This window comes from Aspergillus terreus, genomic scaffold (assembly GCF_000149615.1).
Source record: "Aspergillus terreus NIH2624 scaffold_10 genomic scaffold, whole genome shotgun sequence".
Taxonomy (NCBI): Eukaryota; Fungi; Ascomycota; class Eurotiomycetes; order Eurotiales; family Aspergillaceae; genus Aspergillus; species Aspergillus terreus.
Window position 1 is genome coordinate 60,530 of NT_165933.1, and position 19,863 is coordinate 80,392.

General features: G+C 52.6%; 9 protein-coding genes across 9 annotated transcripts; 5 read left to right on the forward strand and 4 right to left on the reverse strand.

Moving 5' to 3' along the window:
- Window positions 1–440: 440 nt before the first annotated feature.
- On the forward strand, window positions 441–1,848 carry ATEG_06865 (glutamate 5-kinase; the record flags this gene model as incomplete). Its single annotated transcript, XM_001209551.1, has 3 exons — window positions 441–477; window positions 533–831; window positions 1,036–1,848. The coding sequence occupies 3 exons, from the start codon at window positions 441–443 to the stop codon at window positions 1,846–1,848; spliced, it is 1,149 nt and encodes a 382-aa protein (XP_001209551.1).
- A 372-nt stretch (window positions 1,849–2,220) lies between these two features.
- On the reverse strand, window positions 2,221–3,171 carry ATEG_06866 (putative beta-1,6-glucan biosynthesis protein (Knh1); the record flags this gene model as incomplete). The annotated part of the gene is made up of 4 exons (XM_001209552.1): window positions 2,221–2,286; window positions 2,359–2,725; window positions 2,793–2,893; window positions 2,959–3,171. The coding sequence occupies 4 exons, from the start codon at window positions 3,169–3,171 to the stop codon at window positions 2,221–2,223; spliced, it is 747 nt and encodes a 248-aa protein (XP_001209552.1).
- Window positions 3,172–3,648: 477 nt separating this feature from the next.
- On the forward strand, window positions 3,649–4,668 carry ATEG_06867 (signal recognition particle receptor subunit beta; the record flags this gene model as incomplete). The annotated part of the gene is made up of 2 exons (XM_001209553.1): window positions 3,649–3,861; window positions 3,922–4,668. 2 exons carry the CDS (start codon window positions 3,649–3,651, stop codon window positions 4,666–4,668), a joined length of 960 nt encoding a protein of 319 aa, XP_001209553.1.
- A 1,355-nt stretch (window positions 4,669–6,023) lies between these two features.
- On the reverse strand, window positions 6,024–7,388 carry ATEG_06868 (putative short chain dehydrogenase/reductase; the record flags this gene model as incomplete). Its single annotated transcript, XM_001209554.1, has 4 exons — window positions 6,024–6,148; window positions 6,193–6,377; window positions 6,516–7,149; window positions 7,382–7,388. 4 exons carry the CDS (start codon window positions 7,386–7,388, stop codon window positions 6,024–6,026), a joined length of 951 nt encoding a protein of 316 aa, XP_001209554.1.
- A 606-nt stretch (window positions 7,389–7,994) lies between these two features.
- Window positions 7,995–9,693, reverse strand: ATEG_06869 (cystathionine beta-synthase CYS4; the record flags this gene model as incomplete). Its single annotated transcript, XM_001209555.1, has 3 exons — window positions 7,995–8,609; window positions 8,660–9,371; window positions 9,434–9,693. 3 exons carry the CDS (start codon window positions 9,691–9,693, stop codon window positions 7,995–7,997), a joined length of 1,587 nt encoding a protein of 528 aa, XP_001209555.1.
- Window positions 9,694–11,017: 1,324 nt separating this feature from the next.
- ATEG_06870 (hydrogen/calcium exchanger domain-containing protein) lies at window positions 11,018–12,485 on the forward strand (the record flags this gene model as incomplete). Its single annotated transcript, XM_001209556.1, has 2 exons — window positions 11,018–11,817; window positions 11,873–12,485. 2 exons carry the CDS (start codon window positions 11,018–11,020, stop codon window positions 12,483–12,485), a joined length of 1,413 nt encoding a protein of 470 aa, XP_001209556.1.
- Window positions 12,486–13,222: 737 nt separating this feature from the next.
- On the forward strand, window positions 13,223–14,435 carry ATEG_06871 (uncharacterized protein; the record flags this gene model as incomplete). Its single annotated transcript, XM_001209557.1, has 3 exons — window positions 13,223–13,255; window positions 13,282–13,764; window positions 13,815–14,435. The coding sequence occupies 3 exons, from the start codon at window positions 13,223–13,225 to the stop codon at window positions 14,433–14,435; spliced, it is 1,137 nt and encodes a 378-aa protein (XP_001209557.1).
- A 582-nt stretch (window positions 14,436–15,017) lies between these two features.
- On the forward strand, window positions 15,018–16,982 carry ATEG_06872 (fungal specific transcription factor domain-containing protein; the record flags this gene model as incomplete). The annotated part of the gene is made up of 4 exons (XM_001209558.1): window positions 15,018–15,141; window positions 15,276–15,747; window positions 15,855–16,135; window positions 16,201–16,982. 4 exons carry the CDS (start codon window positions 15,018–15,020, stop codon window positions 16,980–16,982), a joined length of 1,659 nt encoding a protein of 552 aa, XP_001209558.1.
- A 781-nt stretch (window positions 16,983–17,763) lies between these two features.
- On the reverse strand, window positions 17,764–19,159 carry ATEG_06873 (uncharacterized protein; the record flags this gene model as incomplete). The annotated part of the gene is made up of 4 exons (XM_001209559.1): window positions 17,764–17,790; window positions 17,940–18,364; window positions 18,506–18,905; window positions 18,980–19,159. The coding sequence occupies 4 exons, from the start codon at window positions 19,157–19,159 to the stop codon at window positions 17,764–17,766; spliced, it is 1,032 nt and encodes a 343-aa protein (XP_001209559.1).
- Window positions 19,160–19,863: the final 704 nt, after the last annotated feature.

Sequence of the window (19,863 nt, forward strand, 5' to 3'; positions counted from 1 at the left end):
GATCTCTTGCGACCCGAAATTGCTCCCTTCCTTCTTCGCTCATTTTCCCTGTCAGGATGGCGAAGATGTTGCGCCATTGTGTGAATGTGTCGTCGCCCGGGATATATCCCGTGTCGCGACTCTCCGTAGGACGTGTCCCGTTGGGCGACTGACTGTCCGACATGGTGTAGGTGACAACGAGATTGTGGAAGGATCTCAGAGCGCTCGGAATTGCTCTGATCGTCCCCGAGACGGCGCGGAGGACAGAACATTTCCCCGACGCCCTCCGCAATGGCGGTGACAAGGGGCAGAACCATGACTTGTTCCACGAATGGGATGGAATTTCGACGACGACATCAACTCCTTGGAATTGCGGGGAAAGTCTCTTCTTCTTTGGCCGGGAAGTGTGCGACGGGAATTATATGTCGTGATCACCAGGACGACCTGCCGCTTACACCAGAATGGCCTCCGAACGCCTCACAATCGTCATCAAACTAGGTGCGGGGACCTTTTGTCTGCCGCAGATGAGCACTGACTCATGATGTGTCTATAGGGACGAGTTCTATCGTCGACGAGAACACTCACGAGCCGATTCTCTCGATCCTGACGCTAATAGTCGAGACGGCGGCCAAGCTGCACAGAGATGGTCATAATGTCGTTCTTGTCTCGTCTGGTGCTATCGGCGTGGGTCTGCGAAGGATGGATATAGAGGAGAGGCCCAAGAACTTGCCTCGTGTACAGGCGCTCGCTGCGGTGGGACAATGCAGACTCATGAGTCTCTGGGATGGCTTGTTCGCGCATCTTCGGCTTCCAGTTGCACAGATTCTTCTTACCAGAAACGACATCGCAGATGTAAGTCTACGGAACGTGGAACTTGTACGGCCGGTCTAACGTCCCCCAGAGGACTCAATACATAAACGCGCAAAACACCTTCTCCCAGTTATTCGAAATGGGGGTGATTCCCATCGTCAACGAGAACGATACCCTGGCTGTCTCTGTATGTCATTGACTCATGATGGACGCTGTTGAACGAGCCTAACCGAATAATCCATCCAGGAAATCAAATTCGGTGATAACGATACGTTATCAGCCATAACAGCCGCCATGGTCAAAGCGGACTATCTCTTCCTAATGACTGATGTCGATTGTCTGTACACAGCAAACCCTCGCAGCAACCCTGACGCCAAACCGATTGAGGTCGTGTCCGATATCTCGTCGTTGGAGGCAGACGTCTCGTCAGCGGGGTCCGCGCTGGGAACTGGCGGCATGAGCACCAAGATCATTGCTGCAAAGCTGGGAACTAGTGCTGGCGTGACCACCATCATCACCAAGAGCTCTAAACCCGGAAACGTTCACGAGATTGTGAGATATCTCCAACAGATTGACGAAGACAAGCGCGGGACGACTACCGATAGCTCACAGCCACGGATTGTACCGCCTCTGCACACGCGCTTCCTCCCGTCAGATAACCCGGTGCAGTCACGATCGTTCTGGCTCCTACACGGTCTCAAGCCTCGGGGTACGATATACATCGACAACGGGGCCTATAATGCTCTCTTGAACAAGGCCAGCCTTCTTCCCGCTGGCGTGGTGGAGGTGGATGGTCATTTCGCCCAACAGGAAGCCGTACGACTGGTGGTTGTCCAGAAGCTGTCGCCGGATTCTCTGAATGGAGACTTTCTGCATCATGGTCAGGAGCCGCGAGAAGTGGGTCGGGCCCTAGTGAACTATGGCAGCCCTGAGATCGCGCGCATCAAGGGTCACCGGAGCACCCAGATCAACTCCATCCTGGGTTATGCGGACAGCGAGTATGTCGCACTCCGCGAGAACATTTCATTCTTCGCAGGGGAAGAATCTCCTCAACGGTAGAGATGCCGAACATCAGCTAAAAGTTATTCAACATTGCAACCGGACCTCTGTGGGCCATGATTTTGACTAGCGATATTGTTTGATCCAAGCTATTCGACTATAGATACCTCTATATTTGTCTGTCTTTTTGTTTGAATATCATGCACAAGAGTTTATAGATGTCACACCAGCTATATATACCTACACCGCCAATACACCCATGAGTTTATGCGTTGGTAAATGACAATTATTGAGCATATAACTACAAGGCGCAAACCAAGACCAGTGAGACAGGGAATTCCAACAACGCCATAAGCCGGCATAAAGAAGGTAAATGCGAAGTCTTCCATTACACCCGTAAGTGTTACATGGCACATTCAAATGTGTCCTTCGCTAATCCTTCCATCTCTCCAAGTATCTCTTCATCTGCGCGTCATGAGGGTTCGGCGCTGGGGATGCCTGTACAAGAGACCAATAGGTTAGTTATCAAGATATAGATTGCATCCTGACCACAAAACTGACGACACATACAGTATTCTCCATGCTCACCACAGAATGGGTCAAAGTGGCCGTCATCGTCTGCTGGACCGTAGGCGCCGGGAGAAACGTAGTGGCAATGGTATAAGGACTGGCCGGATGCTGAGGCGTGGGCGACAAGTTCGGTGGGATCGTGCTTCCTGGCTGTTTGGCCATCGGGGCATATCTCGTAGGTCCCACCTGCAACTCATACGGGATTGTATACGCGCCCTGGGCCTGTCGTTTGCGGAGTTCTGCCCGGTCTTCTCTGATGGACTGTATGCTGTCCGGGGAGAAGGTGCCTGCCATTCCAGAGATGGAGAAGCGGTGCGAATAGTTGATGGTGAAGGCATCTGGGCCTGAAGAGACCATCTTGAGGAAGCTATCGCGATACACGGGTCAGCACCTGACGGCTATTCGAGTTCAGCGCAGAGGAACGGGATTCTTACTAGGCTTCTGGTACATCTGCGCCAAGTGCTGGATCGATCTTGAAGGAGACGGAATTTCCGCGCGCGAATGCGACGTCTTTCATGAGAAGGGCGATCTCTTCCTGGTACCATTTGTTAGCAGACCGAACCAACCACAACATCGCGCGATGGGCCGGAAGAAGCTCACATTGAGACCTGTCAGGTCTTCTCCGGCACATAGATAGAGATCATACTGGGTTAGCTCAGAAATTCGAGGTGGAATCCCCGAATCTTTCCAGTGGACTGTTACAACGTCGCCGGCTTTGAGTACCGTGTCCACTGTGGGCGTCGTGAATTCCACGTCCGCGAGGGCAGCTGTGAAGAGAGACAGTACGAAAGGCAAGGAGCGTGTGAATCTCATGTTGACGACTCAATCTGGGCGCAGCGATGGACGGTGGTCGAGCACAGCAGACCAGGACAAGGGACTTAACGGCTGAATGAAGCCGAGTAAACAATGAACGGAGGGGTGGAATGGACCGCCATTCCCTTGCGACAAAGCGACATGCCAGATGCCGAGTCTCTAGCAGCAGATCGGGAGCAATGTTGGCCTCCTGGGGCTCCTACATAATTGAGTTGAGTATGGTATGTTGCTCGTCAGGCAGTGAGGCACCAAGGCACCAAGGCTTCTGGGGGGTGCAGCCTGAGGCAGCACAGGTGGCATGATCTCTCCACCGACGGAACCCGCTGACAGCTTCAACATCCACTTCGATCTACTCGACTGCGCTCGTCTGCTGGCGGTCGACAATGGTCCCCTTCCCCTCGGTGACCTTCGCCTAGACATTCTCTCCTCCAGTGATTCCCTCCGTGTTGTCATCAAATCTCCTGACGTCTTTCCAACATGGGGTCTCATGCCGATTGGAGCTCCTTTAGCGGGATTCTGACCAGCTTGCTTGATGGAAACCCTATCGCCATTGTGATTACGGCGTTCATTGCCTTTGGTCTTCCGGTCTTACTGCATTTCATCTTCTATCGTACCGTCGCGTCGCCGCCGACCAGCAACTTCTTGCTTCTCGGACCCAGCGGGGCCGGAAAGACAGCTCTCCTCACCTTGGTGAGTCGACCCCGTCTATGGTCTTATGTGGTCATACTAACGCCAGGGATCCCGAAATAGCTTGAATCGAAAGGGTCTCCTGCCGCGAAGAAGTCTACGCTGACGCATACATCCCAAACCTCCACCCTTTCCACCGTCCGACTCCCCCCAACCGTACCGACCGCTTCCAATCGGTACCGCTCAGTCAACGACTCGTCTCTGCAGGATATCTCGCGGAACCCCGTCAAATATTGTGTGAAGGATACCCCCGGCCATGGCAAGCTGCGAGAATCGCAGGGAACAGCCCAGCTTGTTTCCATGTCCACCACCAATGACGCACGGTCCAAGGTTCGCGGCGTCCTGTTTGTGGTCGACACCGCCGCTCTCGCCGAACCTGATGTGTTGCGGGACACGGCGTCCTACCTCTACGACGTTCTCTTGATACTTCAGCGCCGTGCGCTGAAAAAGGGCAAGTCGTCGATGAAAGCGGCCGCGGAAATCCCCGTGCTGGTGGCCGCCAACAAACAAGACCTCTTCACCGCTCTCCCGCCGGGCTCCGTGCGCGAGAAGCTGGAGGCGGAGCTGGATCGTATCCGCAAGTCCAAGAGCAAGGGGCTGCTCGATGCGAGCGCGGACTCGGGTCTGAGCGATGGCGACGACGACATTTTGGGTAGCAGTGACCCGCAGGATGCGTTCAGCTTCCGGCTCTTGGAGGAGGAGATTGGAGTGAAAGTCGACGTTGTCGGTGGCGCGGTCAAGGGAGACGAGGAGGGCAACATCGGGGCTGGTGTGAGAAAATGGGAAGAATGGATTGGCCAGTGTCTATGAGGTCTTTTCACTCAGGAGTTGGTTTGACCATTGTTATTGCTATCTAGGCTCAAAATTCGGGTAAATACGGAAACGAATTGGACATAGACTAATCAATATTCTTATGAAAGCGTATTCGTCTTCTTCCTCAAAACAAGTATAGAGCGCCTAGCATTGACTTCATTGTGCCGCCGGTGATAATAGCTACTGGCCCAACCTCATCTCTAACCACTGACAGAAAGAGCCTTTCTCATGCGTATCAGGGTACTACTCTGCATAATGGAGGATGAGGAGAGTAACTGTTCTCCACCATGCACTCAAACATCCCCATAGCCGATCTATGCATAATCTAGCAGCGGCTTACCAACCATTCTCAACAGTGAGCTCATCGGGGACCGGTTTCGAGCTCCAGATCGGGTACTAATCATAGAGCAGAGTGAGCTCTAGCCCCAAAGAGTCGACCAGCGGCATCAATGTCCATGCGGGCTCATCCTGGCAGCTGCCCTGCTTTTCATTCTCAGCATGGTCTCCATAGACCAGGTCCGCCAGGAATCCGGCGATGGACCAGATCTGCCATTGGTCGCGAGTAGCGACGAAGGGCCAGTGGATATGCGTGACTTTCACATCTCCAATCTCCATGACCAATTCTGCCGTCCACCCCCAGCGGCGCTGGGCGGTCTTCCGGAGGACGGAATAGCGCAGCAGGTGCCAGAGAGCCCAGTGCAGGCGGGACTCGGTCCAGGCGAGGGTCCTGGCTGGCCTCAATGATGCGATGTGGTCGCGAGTTATGCATGCTATTCGCTGGATCTTTGCCGCGACAGGGATGAGCCTGAGTGTCTCAGTTGCGGTTATTTGCTGCGGGAGAAGATCGCTCAGCAGGCCATTCTTATTCTTCCATGTTTGCTGAAACTCTCCCAAGCTTGTGCAGTGGATGGAGGGGGTATAGAGTATGACCGTGTCTCGAATTAGCCTTTGGGTCTCTGGCGTTGCGGTGCTGGGATTTGAGGCTATCAGGTCCGCGGTGATTGCGCGCGGCTGGGCATGGAAGACAGCGTTAGCCCATGGGGATGCTGAAGAGAGGTTTTCGACGGCTACAAAATCTGCCGTGTGAATGATAATCTGCTGCATGATTTCAGGAGGAAATCTCCTGAAGGGATCCATAGCGCGGGAAATGAGAGATCTCGTCCAGGCCTCGATCAGTGAGCGAAGAAGCAAAGGAGTAACAGGCTCGAGCAAACGATCGTTGATTGCATATTGCCTGTAGACAGCAGTGGGTAAGTTCTCACTTTTGCTCTTAGCAGTCGAGGTTTTATTTGACATTGTGGCATCTGAAGGTTACGTCTGAGGAAAAGCCCAAGCAGGTCAACATGACGCAACTACAACGCATCGAAAGCGTTCACAGCAGCCTCTGCGGTGACATGTGCACTCGCAGGGTTTGCGCTGGTGACGATATCTCCGTCGGTGACTGTGAACGCGTCCCATGGACCAGCCGGGGAGACATCTACGGCCGTCAGAAGAGTCAGATATCAGGGACGGCCAACTTACAGTTCGCTCCGCAGGCAGCAGCAGCAGAAGACTCAATCGTAGGCCTACTCCAGCTCTTGATGGTGTCCAGGACGCCTTCCTCCTCCTCACCACGCGTAGTAAAGCCGGTCACCTTACGGCCAGCAATGACAGACTTGCCGGTGGAGGAGTCAATGATGCCGGGGAAGATGGCGCCTCCGTGGCACCTATGCTCGATTAGTCTGACCTCAGTCAGGTGCAGAGCGGAAGTGGGATGCATCTACATAGAAGTTCTCTGGTCCGCATTTATCGATATTGGCTAGACCATTCTGATCGATCCTCCACCTCAGTCTCAACGCTCACACAAGGACTCAAGATACGCCCAAAGATCCCGAGCGAGCTCGCCATCCTCCGCGATTTTCGTCGTCGCATCAGGAGTGGCAATGGGGATGAAATACCTCCCGCGAATGTCGTCATCAACAACCCTGCGACTCGCACCCAAAAACATCGCCGTCGCAGCCCCATCCTCTGTACTCTGTCCAATGACACGGAACACAAACTGCATCACGGCACCCAGCAGAGACCCCAATATCTCACTCCACACGCTCCACTGATCCGTAACGATGTTCCCGGGGAAAAAGATATTGACGTAGATCCTCCGACTCGCGGGATCGTCGTCCCGCAGAAGCCGGCGGTTGAGCTCCCGCGTCCAGAGGATGTTACCTAGTTTTGAGCGGGCGTAGCGCCAGATCCCGTCGACGAAGCGGTTCTTCGGGGGCTTGGGCGAGGCGAGGAGATCGAAGTTGAGCTCGCGACAGAAAGAGTGGAGGGAGGAGCTGGTGACGACGATTCGGGCGTCGTTTGTCTTGTTCTGCGATACGGTTTGCCGGAGAAGCGGGAGGAGATGGGTTGTGAGGACGTGGTGGCCGACGCAGTTTGCAGCGAAGACGACGTCGATCTTCTGTGGGGAGAGCTTGTACTCTTTCGATATGCCGATTCCTAGAGGTGGTTGGGTTCAGTTCATCCATTCGTATGAGATGAAAATGGGCAGAGTATACCCCCGTTGCAGAATAAGAGGTCAAGCCTATCGGTTCGCTGCTTGATATACTCTGCCGCTTCTTTGACGGCCGGAATATCCGCCAGATCACATTGAACAAAGTCGACTCTCGCATCGCCGGCGCCTAATGTGATGCCCTTGCGATGGCGCCATTCTTCGCACGCTTGAGCGTACTTGTCATGATTTCGTCCAATGACGAACACTTTGTCGATGTCATGCAGAAGCAGCTGGGCGGTGATTTCTGTTCCATCCAAGGATGATGCTTAGCGGATGGCTTTGGCCGGGGAATATATAGCTTGCCTTTTCCAACTCCGCCTTGCCCTCCCTGTTGTATTGTGAGTAGCTGTTCCGAGTATGGGAGTGGATACCTACTGTGACCACGGCGACTTTCCCACTAAGCGGGGGAGTGTCTTTCAGAGAGAAATTCCTGTAGGTAAAAAGGCCCGACATTTTGCTACTTGATTGAGGATATGGGTTGTTGGAGTTGAGAACAGTGTCGCCCTGTCCGCGGATGTAACTACTAACCGTTACGTCACTCCCGCATATATCGGAGTCAATGCAACCTACAAGACGAGAACAGGTTAATCATAGCCCTTGTCATTAAATACATAACATCCAGAACTCCGTCCATGTCTCATGATTGTGTTGAACCCAATCTATACTGAGCCTCATCTATTCGATGCGCGCGATCTACTCAGAAGACCAACAAGGTTGAACTCCTGTATGCGACAGAAGAAAGAAAGCAACGCCAAACAAACGGTTTCATACCAGCGCAAGAATAGGATGATTACGCTCCATTCTGCTTGTTGTGCAGCATCCACGTGAGCAGATCGACCTTGGTGGCCACAGCCAGAGGCTTCAACGCGCCCTGCTCATCCCGCTCGGTCACCACCGCAGCGCTGTTCCACTCGAAGAACCGGTTCAGGACGCTGAGGGGCGTGTCCATGGTGATCTCGACGAACTTGCGGTCCTTGATTTGGGGGCGCACGGCGTCGGTGCCGTTCTGCTTGGACGTGGTGGCCAGCCCCATGTCGCGGGGATCGGTGACCACCTCGGAGATCTTGCTGAAGTTGAACATGACGTCCGAGACGGGGCTCTTTCCGGTCGCGCGGCCGTGGGTCAGTCGGCTCAGGATGTTTCCGAGGGTGACGAGGCCGACGAGTCGCTTGCCCGAGGGAGCCAGCACGGGCAGCTGGTCGAATCCGCGGTCGCGCATGATCTCAATGGCGTTCTCGCACGGGATGTCGGAGCGGACGGTGGTGATCGGCTTCAGGCGGAGAGAGTTGACCTTCGAACCGGCGAAGGCGTCTCTCTGCTCGGGCTGCGACGGGGTCGACGTCGTCGGCTCGGAGGGCGGAGTAGCGAGGAGACCGTTGGCCGCGAGCCAGTCGTCATCGGCGAACTGTAAACTGTTAGGACAGAGAGTCGACACGGCTCAACCGTAGAACTCACCTTGGTCAAATAGCTTCGGATGCTGTCAGGCAGAACTACGACGACTACATCATCCTTGCTGAAGCTGTTGTCTTTCGCGGCCTGCACCAGCGCGGAGATTGCGCTTCCACTGCTGCCACCGACGAGCAGACCCTCCTCCGCGATCAGGCGTCGCGCGTACTGGAACGACTCCTTGTCGCCGGTCTTGTACCACTTGTCGACCGCGCTCTGATCCAGGACTTGAGGAATGAAATCATAACCAATACCCTCCACCTTGTACGGCTCGTTCGCATGCTCTTCGTTCAGCGCCGCGGGGAGCGCGAGGATCGAGCCAAACGGATCCGCCGCGATGACCTTGACGTCGGGGTTATGCTTCTTGAGGCCGCGAGCCAAGCCTGTGATGGTTCCACCCGTGCCCGCACCGGCGACGATCGCCTTGATCTTGCCGTCGGTCTGCGTCCAGATCTCCTCGGCGGTGCCGAACTCATGGGCCAATGGGTTGTTTTCGTTTCCGTACTGGTCGAGGATGTGTGCGTTGGGCAGCTCCTTTTCGAGCCGCTTGGCGACACCGATGTGAGACTCGGGGGAATCGTAGGCAGCCTCGTTGGGCGTACGGATGATGGTCGCGTTCAATGCGCGCAGGACCGCGACTTTCTCAGCGGACATCTTCTCCGGGAGGGTGATGATCGTTTTGTAGCCTTTGACGGCGGCGACCAACGCCAGACCGATACCGCTGTATTTCGTCCTACGTTAGAATCGCATGAAAATATTCATACATGGTGGAGGTGAACGTACGTGTTACCACTGGTAGGCTCGATCAGCGTGTCGCCCGGCTTGATGCGCCCGGATTTCTCCGCCTCTTCGATCATGCGCAGGGCAATGCGATCCTTGACGCTTCCTCCCGCATTGAAGTATTCCAGCTTCGCATAAACGGTCGCTTCGATTCCCAGACTCTGCGGAAGGCGGTTGAGACGCACCAGCGGGGTGTTTCCGATGTGTTGCGTGATGGTATCCAGGGCCACCGGAGGGACGCGAGGGGTGGTGATGGAGGACATAGTGACGTCGTTCTGTCGATCAGGCTAGCGGTCGAGGTTGAGGAGACGCACACCAGGAAATCAGCGCAGCGAGGGAGAGAAGAAGAATCGAGGATTCTTCGGTGTGAGAAGAAAAGAAGAAGAGCCTTCACCATGACGTCGCAATCCGAGGAAAAAATCTCGTAAGAGGTTTTGCCCCTGCCGACGGTAACCGCCACAGCATGCTTGGCTATCTGCCTGAGGAGTACGAGATAGATAGGGCTTTGATAGTCTCTATAAAATATATATACAGAGCATAATGTGAAATATTCTATGAAATAGATATAGGTAGGTAGAATAATGTGAGGTTGTATACTACTAGTTACTTCTCTGTACAGCATGAATGGCTATTCGGGTGGTCCCTGTAGATCCTTCACCATCAGTCCGTAAATCCAGCATAATCCTTTGGCTGGATTCAGGGAATTAGACTAGCGAGCTGTCTACTCCATACTGGGTGATCAGGGAGGACCATTGGAATGGTAGCAGTGTGGCTGTGCTGCTAGTTTGATTATCCCGTGTCGAATTCTCCCCACACAGACCAGAGGGATGATTCCAAAAAGTCGCACAAGAAAAGCAAACAAAGCTTGCTGAACAGAGTAGACAGACTGAGCTGAATGGCAAAAGTCATACGAGCCATACAGAGACCGCATAAGCCTCAAACTCAACAGACACACCAGGAAGATCCCTCTTGCATGGTGTCTTCATTCTGCATCGCTGCCCGTTCCACAAGCCTTGAGCCAAGTGGTTTCAAGCCATCGGGATCCATCGCTAGATCCGCTCCTCATAGGCGGGCCAAGCCTTCGGCGCATGCTCATCAGTCCTCTGCTTTCATGTTTGGCTTCGTGCAATGATCCCAGGGGCTGCCGGTGCAAATAATGACGGCCTGCGACAATCAACGCTCAAGCCGTCATTTGCCCAATCATTCTAGTTCAAGGGGTCGTAGAATCATGTTCCGGTTGAATTAAACCTGCGCGGCCCAGGTCTGGTGTCCGGTCCGTAGCATGCGTTCTTATTTCCTAGCCGCTGTTGATCTGGGGCTTGCGCGACGCCACTGCCAGCTCACCACTCTAGGGCGTCCGAACACTGTGCCGTGTATAAGAAGCCTTCTTCTCCTTGCGTGAGCTCCGAGCTCTCTGTTCTTTCAGGTGGACATCCCAAGTTCCGGCTTTGTTTGTTTATCGTTTTGATGGTCAAATCCTCGTGACTTTCGTTGTTGTGATTTTGCCGGCCAGAACCTCACTCTCTCCACGCTCATAGGATTACTCCGGAGTACTCCTGTAAAAAATTTCAGCTCCTTCTCGGCCAAATGGCGGCGCCCCCCAAGGACGCGTCTGGTCAGCGCGAGAAATCGCAGGGCACCGAGAGGGCTTCTTTGCTCTCCTCCGGCCAACAGAGACCCAAATCGAACGACGATTCCTTACTACCCACTCATAACGAAAAACCTCCCCATTGGAGCCATGGTCTGTTCCGCATCAATACTGCCGGCGAAAGCGGCCGACGGGGTTTGAATCCTCTCCGTCTATTCCAAATTTGCTTCAAGAGTACTTGTACTCTGTCGATGCTCGTCAACGTGCTCTGGCCGTTTGTGCCCGCCGCGATCGCGTTACATTTCGCTCGTCCCGACCTGCACGTGTGGATTTTCGCCCTGAATTATATTGCGATGGTCCCCTCGGCGAACTTGTTAGGCTTCGCTGGCGGGGAACTTGCCAAGAAGTTGCCCAAGGTGTTCGGTGTCTTGTTGGAGACCACCTTGAGCTCGGTCGTCGAGATTATCCTCTTCATGGTGCTGCTGCACAGAGACAATAACAGTAACATGATTCCTGTCATTCAAGCCGCCATCCTGGGATCGGTCCTGGCCAACTTGCTGCTCTGCCTGGGCTTGTGTTTCTTTGTCGGAGGGCTGAAGAGAGAGTCGCAGTCGTTCCATGAGGCCGTGAGCGAGGTGGGCACCGGGCTGTTGCTGGTAGCCGGGTTTGGCCTCTTGATTCCAAGTGCTTTCAACTCCACCCTGCAGAATGATTCCAAGATCACCGCGGAGGCTCTGACCCAATCCACGTTGGTCATTAGCCGGGCGACCGCCGTCGTTCTGCTATTTGCGTTCCTCATGTAAGTTGGCCCAGGAGAGGGTAGTAACACACACACCAGCTCACCCATGAACCAGGTACCTCTTCTACAACCTCCACAGTCATCACAGCATCTTCGACGAGGTCCTCGAGGTCGACGAGCACATGGATGAAGACCGCGATGAGGAGCTCCGGCGGACGAAGCTCACGATGACCGAATGTCTGATCGCGATCGCAATCGCGCTCACCTTTGTCTGTATGTCGGCGGTGTTCCTGGTCCAGGAAATCGAGCACATCGTGCACGAGCGGCACGTGTCGGACAACTTCATGGGTCTGATTCTGGTTCCCGTCGTGGAGAAGGCGGCGGAGCATCTGACTGCGATCGACGAAGCCTGGGATAACCAGATCAACTTCGCCCTCTTCCACTGCCTGGGTCCGTCCATTCAGACTGCGCTGTTGAATGCGCCCCTCGCGGTCATTGTGGGATGGGGTTTGGACAAGCCGTTGGGCCTCAACTTTGAGATTTTCATGATTGTCCTCCTGGTGCTGTCCATCCTGGTTGTGGGCAACTTCCTGCGCGATGGGAAGTCCAACTACCTCGAAGGAGGCCTGTGTGTCTTGATTTATATCATCATTGCCGTCAGCACTTGGTATTATCCCGCTGTTGAAGCGGCGGGAGCTGAAGGAGCGGCGGCTTCTGAACACGCATAGTTTGGAGGCGGCACATTAGGCCAGCGGATTGCATTTTTTTTTTTTATGTTGTGATTTCGTTCAAGCAGAATATCAATAGAACGTCTGTATTTGTATACACACTCAATCTTCGTGGTGTGGAATGAAGACTGCCGGAAATGATGTAGGAGTATGTGTGAGCAGGCGGAAAGAAACCGCGAAGAGCGATAACGTCAGAGACAACCTTCTCCGAAACCTCCCCGCGACCCAAACAAACCCCGTCCACGGCAACATGAATCCAGCCCACACCCGCCGAACAGGCATTCCAGGTCGAAAGGTCGATCCCACGAAAAGCACTACTGTGCGATCTCGCAATCATGACGCGAATAGCCAAAATTCCCCTGAAAGCTCTGGTCCCGACCCATTGTTATCACAGGAGGAGCTCACATTGTATGCCTCATTCCAGCAGTGAAGTATCTCATTGTCTAATGATCGGATCCATTCGCAGATATTCCACTTTAGAATCATCCGGTGCCTTACGTTCCATCCTGAACAACCCCGAACTTGACGCAACCCGACCCCTTTTCGACGAGGATCTCCAGAGAGCCATCGAAGCATTGAACACCTCTACCGCCGCGATCCAGAGACAAACCGAGATCCTAACGTCGCAATGCGAGAGTATAAACAAGCATATGCGTATGGAGGATGAGATGATTACATTACAGAGCCGGGATATAGAGAGACTCCGTCAGAAACATGACTCGGGGAGACAGGCCATAATGGCTGCCGTACGCGCCTCAAAGTCCACAGTGGTGTGCACTTACTGACGTCTACTCAGTCCAGTGACTTAGCGCGTGAGCTTGATATCGCTATGAAGAACGAATCTGAAAAAGCAACAACAGATGGAAAGAGGATCCTTTCCTTGCTGTCCGCCCGACTAAAAGAGGACGACCGAATACTTGCAGACCTGGAAAAGGTAGCATCCGGAATCACACCAACCGGCGACGATGCCTCCATCGTCAAGCGGACTTCAGAGCTTGGCGCCCTTTTATCTCAATGCGTGGCGGAGGAAATACAATGCCGACTCGACCGGCTGTATCTTGAGAATCTGAGCATTAATCAGGAGGACCCCGACTGTGGACCGTCGGCTGTCAACAATGAAGCGATACTTGCTTTAGAAGAGGAGCTTGAATCTTTATATAGCGAAATTGAGGTCCTGGCGGAAATCTCCACAAAGCAACAATTCAGTGAGCCGATATTGCGTGAGCTCCAAAACCACCATGGCCAAATGCGCATCGCCTCCCACGAGAAACTTGACCATGTAAGAAATGAACCAGACTCTTGACCGGAACATCTCCTAACCACCTGCAGATACTCCATGCGATGATTGAGATGACATCCTCCTCAGAGCTCCTTACCAAATCTCTGCATGACCGGGAATCGTTCTGCGGGGCCTTTGAGGCTTTCGCCGCCGCTTATCGATCAGAAATAGGCAATCAGTTCCTAGAGCAGACCAGCTCACGCCGCGATACCTTAAAGAGGCGGTCAATCCAACAAACAATGAAACCTTCAGCGAACATACCTGCATTCCTATCCGAATCCCAGGAATCTCATGTTCTCGCGAGTCTCCTGCGCCGCATCGGCCTTTCTTTCGAATCCGTATTCCAGTCTGAAGAAAAAGATGGTGGTGCAAACGCACTTGCTGAGAAACGGCAACATTTACTCGAGTGTCTACGGAATTTCGGTGTTGCTGCCGACTCTCCCTTGGTCACTGAGACAGTTTCCACCGATCAAGCGACCAGACTTCTCTTATCTGCTTTGCACTCTGATTCGCACCAGGAGACCTCGCTCACCGATGTCGATAACGAGAAGGGACTCTCTGAACTGGAAGCGCAACTAGGGGTGATTCAGAAGGGCATTGGGAGACTCGACATGGATTCTCTATATCGACGAGACAAGAACCAGGAAAGGTTTCTGGAGACCTGGTCCTAGTTTTTAGAAGGGTGGCTTCGGCATAGAACACGACTATACCTATTTTCAATGGTGTTTATTGTGTAGAATTCTTTTGAAAGCACTAACTACACTCTGTATTGGGCGCTTAGTCATATGTCTGCGCTGCCATACCCGAATGGAATCTTAACCCGCTGGTCTGGGTTTCCATCCAGGACATTTCATGCCAGTGGGATCATGTAGGCCAAATTGAGCCTGATTTCAAGAGTATGTCCTTTTTAACATTCAAACTCGACCATCCCCCTGAACGCTCTACCCCTATTCCAATAGCTGCAGCTAGGCCTAGAGCGTCATCAAAGTGGCAAGGTGAATCTCCAGCCGAAAAAGCACCCAGTGCACTTCCAGCGGACAACATAGAAGACAATCCGGCAGACTCCGATCTTCGTCTTCATCGAAAGACCCCAAGAACTCGTTGTACGAAAAGGTCGGTGACCTCATTGGATTTAAGGGCGCATCTGACATAAAGAGCAGCACAATTGGCGAATCCAGACGGATAACTGCCTGTATCTCATGCCAAATCTCCAAGGCTCGTTGTGCATCTCCACTCAGTGGATTAAAGGGCAAATGCCGTCGGTGCTTGCGGTTGAACAAGGAGTGCACTATTTATCCGTCGAAAGACTCTGCACAACAGTGCCGAAGCCTATCAGCCAAAGAAATACCGCATCCCCTTGGTCGAGAACACAGCAATGTAGGGTTAGGTGATGTTGCTCCTAGCCTAGACAGACCGCCGTCTGTATTCTTTTCTGAAGGGTTTACCGAATCCAATCTACGTCAGTATGCACACTTTGTATGGCTCTGTGCTCGGCTGATCAACCGCGGCAGGTCCCCAGCTGTTATCAGATCCTCAGAAAAAGGAATTTAATCAGAAAATTGACTCTGTCTTCAGCACCAAAACGGCAGAGCAAGTGTTTTACCAGTACATCAGCAGCTTCGCTCCAAAGTGCCCTATTGTCGTGTTTCCACCAGGAACGAACGCCGCGCATGTGAGAGAGAATAAGCCGGTGCTGTTTCTGTCTATACTGGGCATCGCTTCTGTTGGATTCTGCAGCGCTGCTGAGCAGCGACAACTGGCCGTTGATGTCAGGGGTTACCTGGCTGACAGAGCGATTGTTCGCGGCGAGAAATCTCTCGAACTTGTCCAAGCGCTTCAGGTCACTTCACTCTGGTACAGGGCGCCAGATGACTACCGGCAGATGAATCTGAACCAGCTGGCTCATATTGCAACCACGATGGCCATAGATCTTGGGTTGGACAGAGTTAATATGTTAGAGCCAGCTGTTACCGCCCGGGACAAGTGGGATCGTGCGGAGGCACAACGAGCATGGCTCGGCTGCTTTCTTCTATCTGCAAGGTACCTGCATCTTCCTACGGCTTGAAGGGCCCGGGACTGACCCAGTCTAGCCTTTCTATCATCCTGAGACGGCCAAATACTACTCCTTGGACTGTGAAGTTGGATGACTATCTTGCCGATCTCCACCAGTTGCAAATAGCAGACACGGACGAATTTCTTTGCAGGCATATTGCAACCGAGCGTCTTTGCCATGACATTGATCGAGAGCTCTTCTTAAGCGACCCAGCCCGTTCGGTGCCTTTGTGGGACCCAAAAACATTGGCTATGTTAGAAGTATTCCAAGCTCGAAATGACTGGACTTTCAGCAATCAGATGCAGTCACTGCAGAACGGTAAGCTCCTTAGCAACTTCAATATATGGCGGCCTGGAATCCAAAGACTAACGGCCGTCGCACAGCTCTAATCCGATTTGGCATGTTTGCCAGCTCATTGTATTCACATGAGGTAACCTTGCATGTGAATCATAACATTGAGGAATTCAAGGCACCATTTTCCGCAAAATCTTTGAAGACATACAACTTTTTCGGCACACACGGTCCAACCAAATCCCACATATCAATGCTTCACAATATCGTGGTTGCCGCCCATGGACTGCTGGATACTTTTCTTGGGCTATCTGTGTCAGATATGCTTGCGTTGCCGCCGCATATTTACGGTGGTCGCGTGATATATGCGGTCATCATATTGATCAAGATCCACACCGCAATCACGATGCCAGGAACTGGATGCCAGAGTTTTATATGTTCTGAAGACCTACGCTTAGAGGTGTACCTCGAGACCCTTGAGTGTATTTCGAGGGCTCTCCTTGCGAAAGACGAACGCAGCGCTTTGAGCAGAGCCTTCTTGATCATTTCTCAGCTGAAAGATTGGTTCTACCGTCGATTCAGAAGGCCGTCAGAAGCGGAGGAAAATAAGCCAAGTGACCTACCAATCGACAACGGACAAGGGAACCCTTCAACACACGGTCCGACAGCTAGAATTTACGATCTCTCGGTGGATATGCAGTCGGCAGCAGAGGCCACGCTCCCAGAAAACGTCGCGCCACCGGATGGACATGGATGTCAATTTGACGAAGTCATCCAACCTCCTGTGCTTTCAAACAGCAGTAGTAGAAACAGTCCTACAGTGGTAACTGATACATGGTTTCAGGAGTTTTTCAATGTTGAGATGCTTAATTAGCATGATTCCACACAGTTCCTAGGGCATGGCCAAAGAAAATTTATTTTGAGGCACCGATATATCCACTGCTCTATTATCTCCTTTTGGTTCCAGGTAAATGAACCTGGAACACACGTTCCACCCTCTTTTTATGCACTATTTATTACTTTCCCCGGCCATTGTACTTTCAGTCGTCTTGCTCCGCATCTCGTCCCGCGAAAGGACTCTTCACGGTCCGCCATTCAACCCCCACTGCACCAAGGATGGAGACACAAGCCAAAACCAAAGCGACAAGAAAGGTTTGGACGAGGGCGTCATTGTAGACGTCCAGTACCCGTGTGACGATCTCCGACTGACCTGAAGTTACTTGCCCAATTGTCTCCTGCAAACCGGATGCTCCAGACTGGAGGACCACCGCAGAATCCACTTGAGGAACCTGAGCATGCAACCCAGAGACAATGTGGTTGTTGAACACACTCTGACCCGCAGAGACGAAGATGGCGCCCCCGAGAGAGCGAGCAAAGACGACCAAAGATGTCCCAATAGAGACGTCCTTCTCGGAAAGGACTGTTTGAACCGCAATGTTGGGTAGTTCGAGTCCGATACCAGCGCCTGCACCGAAGACGATTTGGAATCCCAACCTGGATAGGTGAATGAAGAGTACTGCAGGGTTATTGGGCAGTTACATACCACATCGACAAGGGTGTGTCTGTTCTAAACAGGAGAAATAAGCCCGCACCAATTGCCATTATTATGGACCCTGTAATCATGAATGGGGCGTAGTACCCAACTGCAGTGACTCCTAGGCCGCCTGCAATTGCAAATACCACTACACTGGATTAGTGCCGGAGCATTTGTACCTGACATGAGTACACTCACCAACACTCAATACAGTGGGCAGGTTATGTATTCCCGACTGAACAGCAGAGTCGCCCTTGATTGCTTGGAACCTGTTTCACTCGATCAGCCCTGACATACCTCGAGAATGATATCAAAGGCTCGAACCCACCATATGGGCAAAAAGTACACCAGCAAGACAAACGACGCACTGCCGAGGAAAATATACAAGGTCGAGCAGGCCACCGTGCGCTCCGAGACGATGCGAAGCGGCAACGTCGCATTCTCACCACCCCACCATTGTGACACCACCCAGGCAATAAGGAGAACTCCGAATACTGTCAACAGCGCAATCTGGCGACCGTCACTCCAAGGGTACCGGCTCCCTCCCCACTGGAGCGCAATCAACAGGCAAATAATAGCCGGGACGAAGAGGATCGTTCCCACAGGATCGAACTGGCGAAACGCGGCCATCCAGCTTCCCTGCTTCAGGCGCTCACTCCGGGGCGGCGATGGCAGGAACAGGATGATACAGGGGACGGCGATAGCGCCAATCGGCAAGTTGACTGGAGTGAAGTCAGCTCAACCGTACAACTACCTGAGGCTGGGTTTCTCATACTGTAGAAGCACCAACGCCACGACGCGCGACCTGTCTGGTCAGTTCTAATCACACTAAGAAGGAACGGGGCGGGAGAGTCAGGATTTACTTGTGAATGCACCTCCCAGCAACGGCCCAACCACACTCGCTATCCCCCATATAGCGCCGATGATGCCTGTGAAAGCCGGGCGCTTCGCGAGGGGCACCGACTTGGCGATGATGATCAACGCGCCGGAGAAGATGCCTGCGCCACCGATGCCGGCAATCGCGCGTCCTACGATGAGAGCCACGGAGCTAGGGCTTGCGCCGCAAATCGCGGAACCGACTTCGAATGTCGCCAGGGCGCTGATAAATGTCCACTTGATCGGGAGCAGGGTGTAGAGGGTGCCGAAGAAGAGTTGGAAGCTGCAGGTTGCGAGGAGAAACGCGCTGCCATACCAGCCGATATCTTGGATGCTGTGGAACTGGGTTGTGATGGTTGGAATGGCGGTGGCTATGATGGTTTGATCCTGTTATGGTTTTTGTTAGCTATACATGCTGTCTTTGGCCCTCCTTGAGGCGAAGTAGAGATGTAGGTATATACCAGAGCGACCAAGAAGACTGTCAAGCATAGAGCCACGAATATGAAGGTCAATTTGATTCCAGAAGGGTATTCTGGAGTGACTGGGTCTGGTAGTGCAGTTTGATTCATGTCGTTGCTGGTAGTGACTTGCGCCTTCTCCTGGCTTGGAAATTCCAATACGTCGTCGTGTTCGTGCACCATCTTGGAGAGAAGAGTGTTCTGTATGGCAGGCAGAATTAAAGATGAATTCAGCTTCTGTTGGATCACAGATAAATATTTATATGAATTTAGTAGGTAGTAAAATATCATGTTTCTGTCGAAGTATAGACGGGATTTTTGATTGGTTGGTGGATTGCCTGTTCTGGCGTAGCGTCAGAATATAACGGTGTTCTGATTGGTTATACAGTTGCCTAATTCGGAAGGTCTGTAGCATGGTACGTATATACAACTTCAACCAAGGGTGTATGAGATACCCCTGAGATAACCAGGGGGCTATAGTTATAAGCTACAAAGGTACCTAGATACTTGTGTGACAGACTGGTCAATCTATGTGTAGGATATACCATATTGCACATCCCTAGAACAATATCTCGGGGCTATCGATAGCCCTTGACGATATCCTCGCCAAATTTCGCTCACAAACAAGCATCAAATGTTTTCTCTTGTTATTACACTATTTGCTTAAGATATCAAAGTTCCCCTGGGACGGAAAGAGGCAGTTGTCATCAGATTTGTCATGGGCTCGTCTTGATTTACAGTATCCAACGTGGTGGCGAACCTTAGGTTCTTCCCAGCTTATGGCTTCAATGAGATCAAAGAACATCTCACTTTGTATACATTTATCAGTCAGGGACTTTAACTGGACTGCAGTCACTTCCATTCGAAATACTGTTATAGTTCACCAG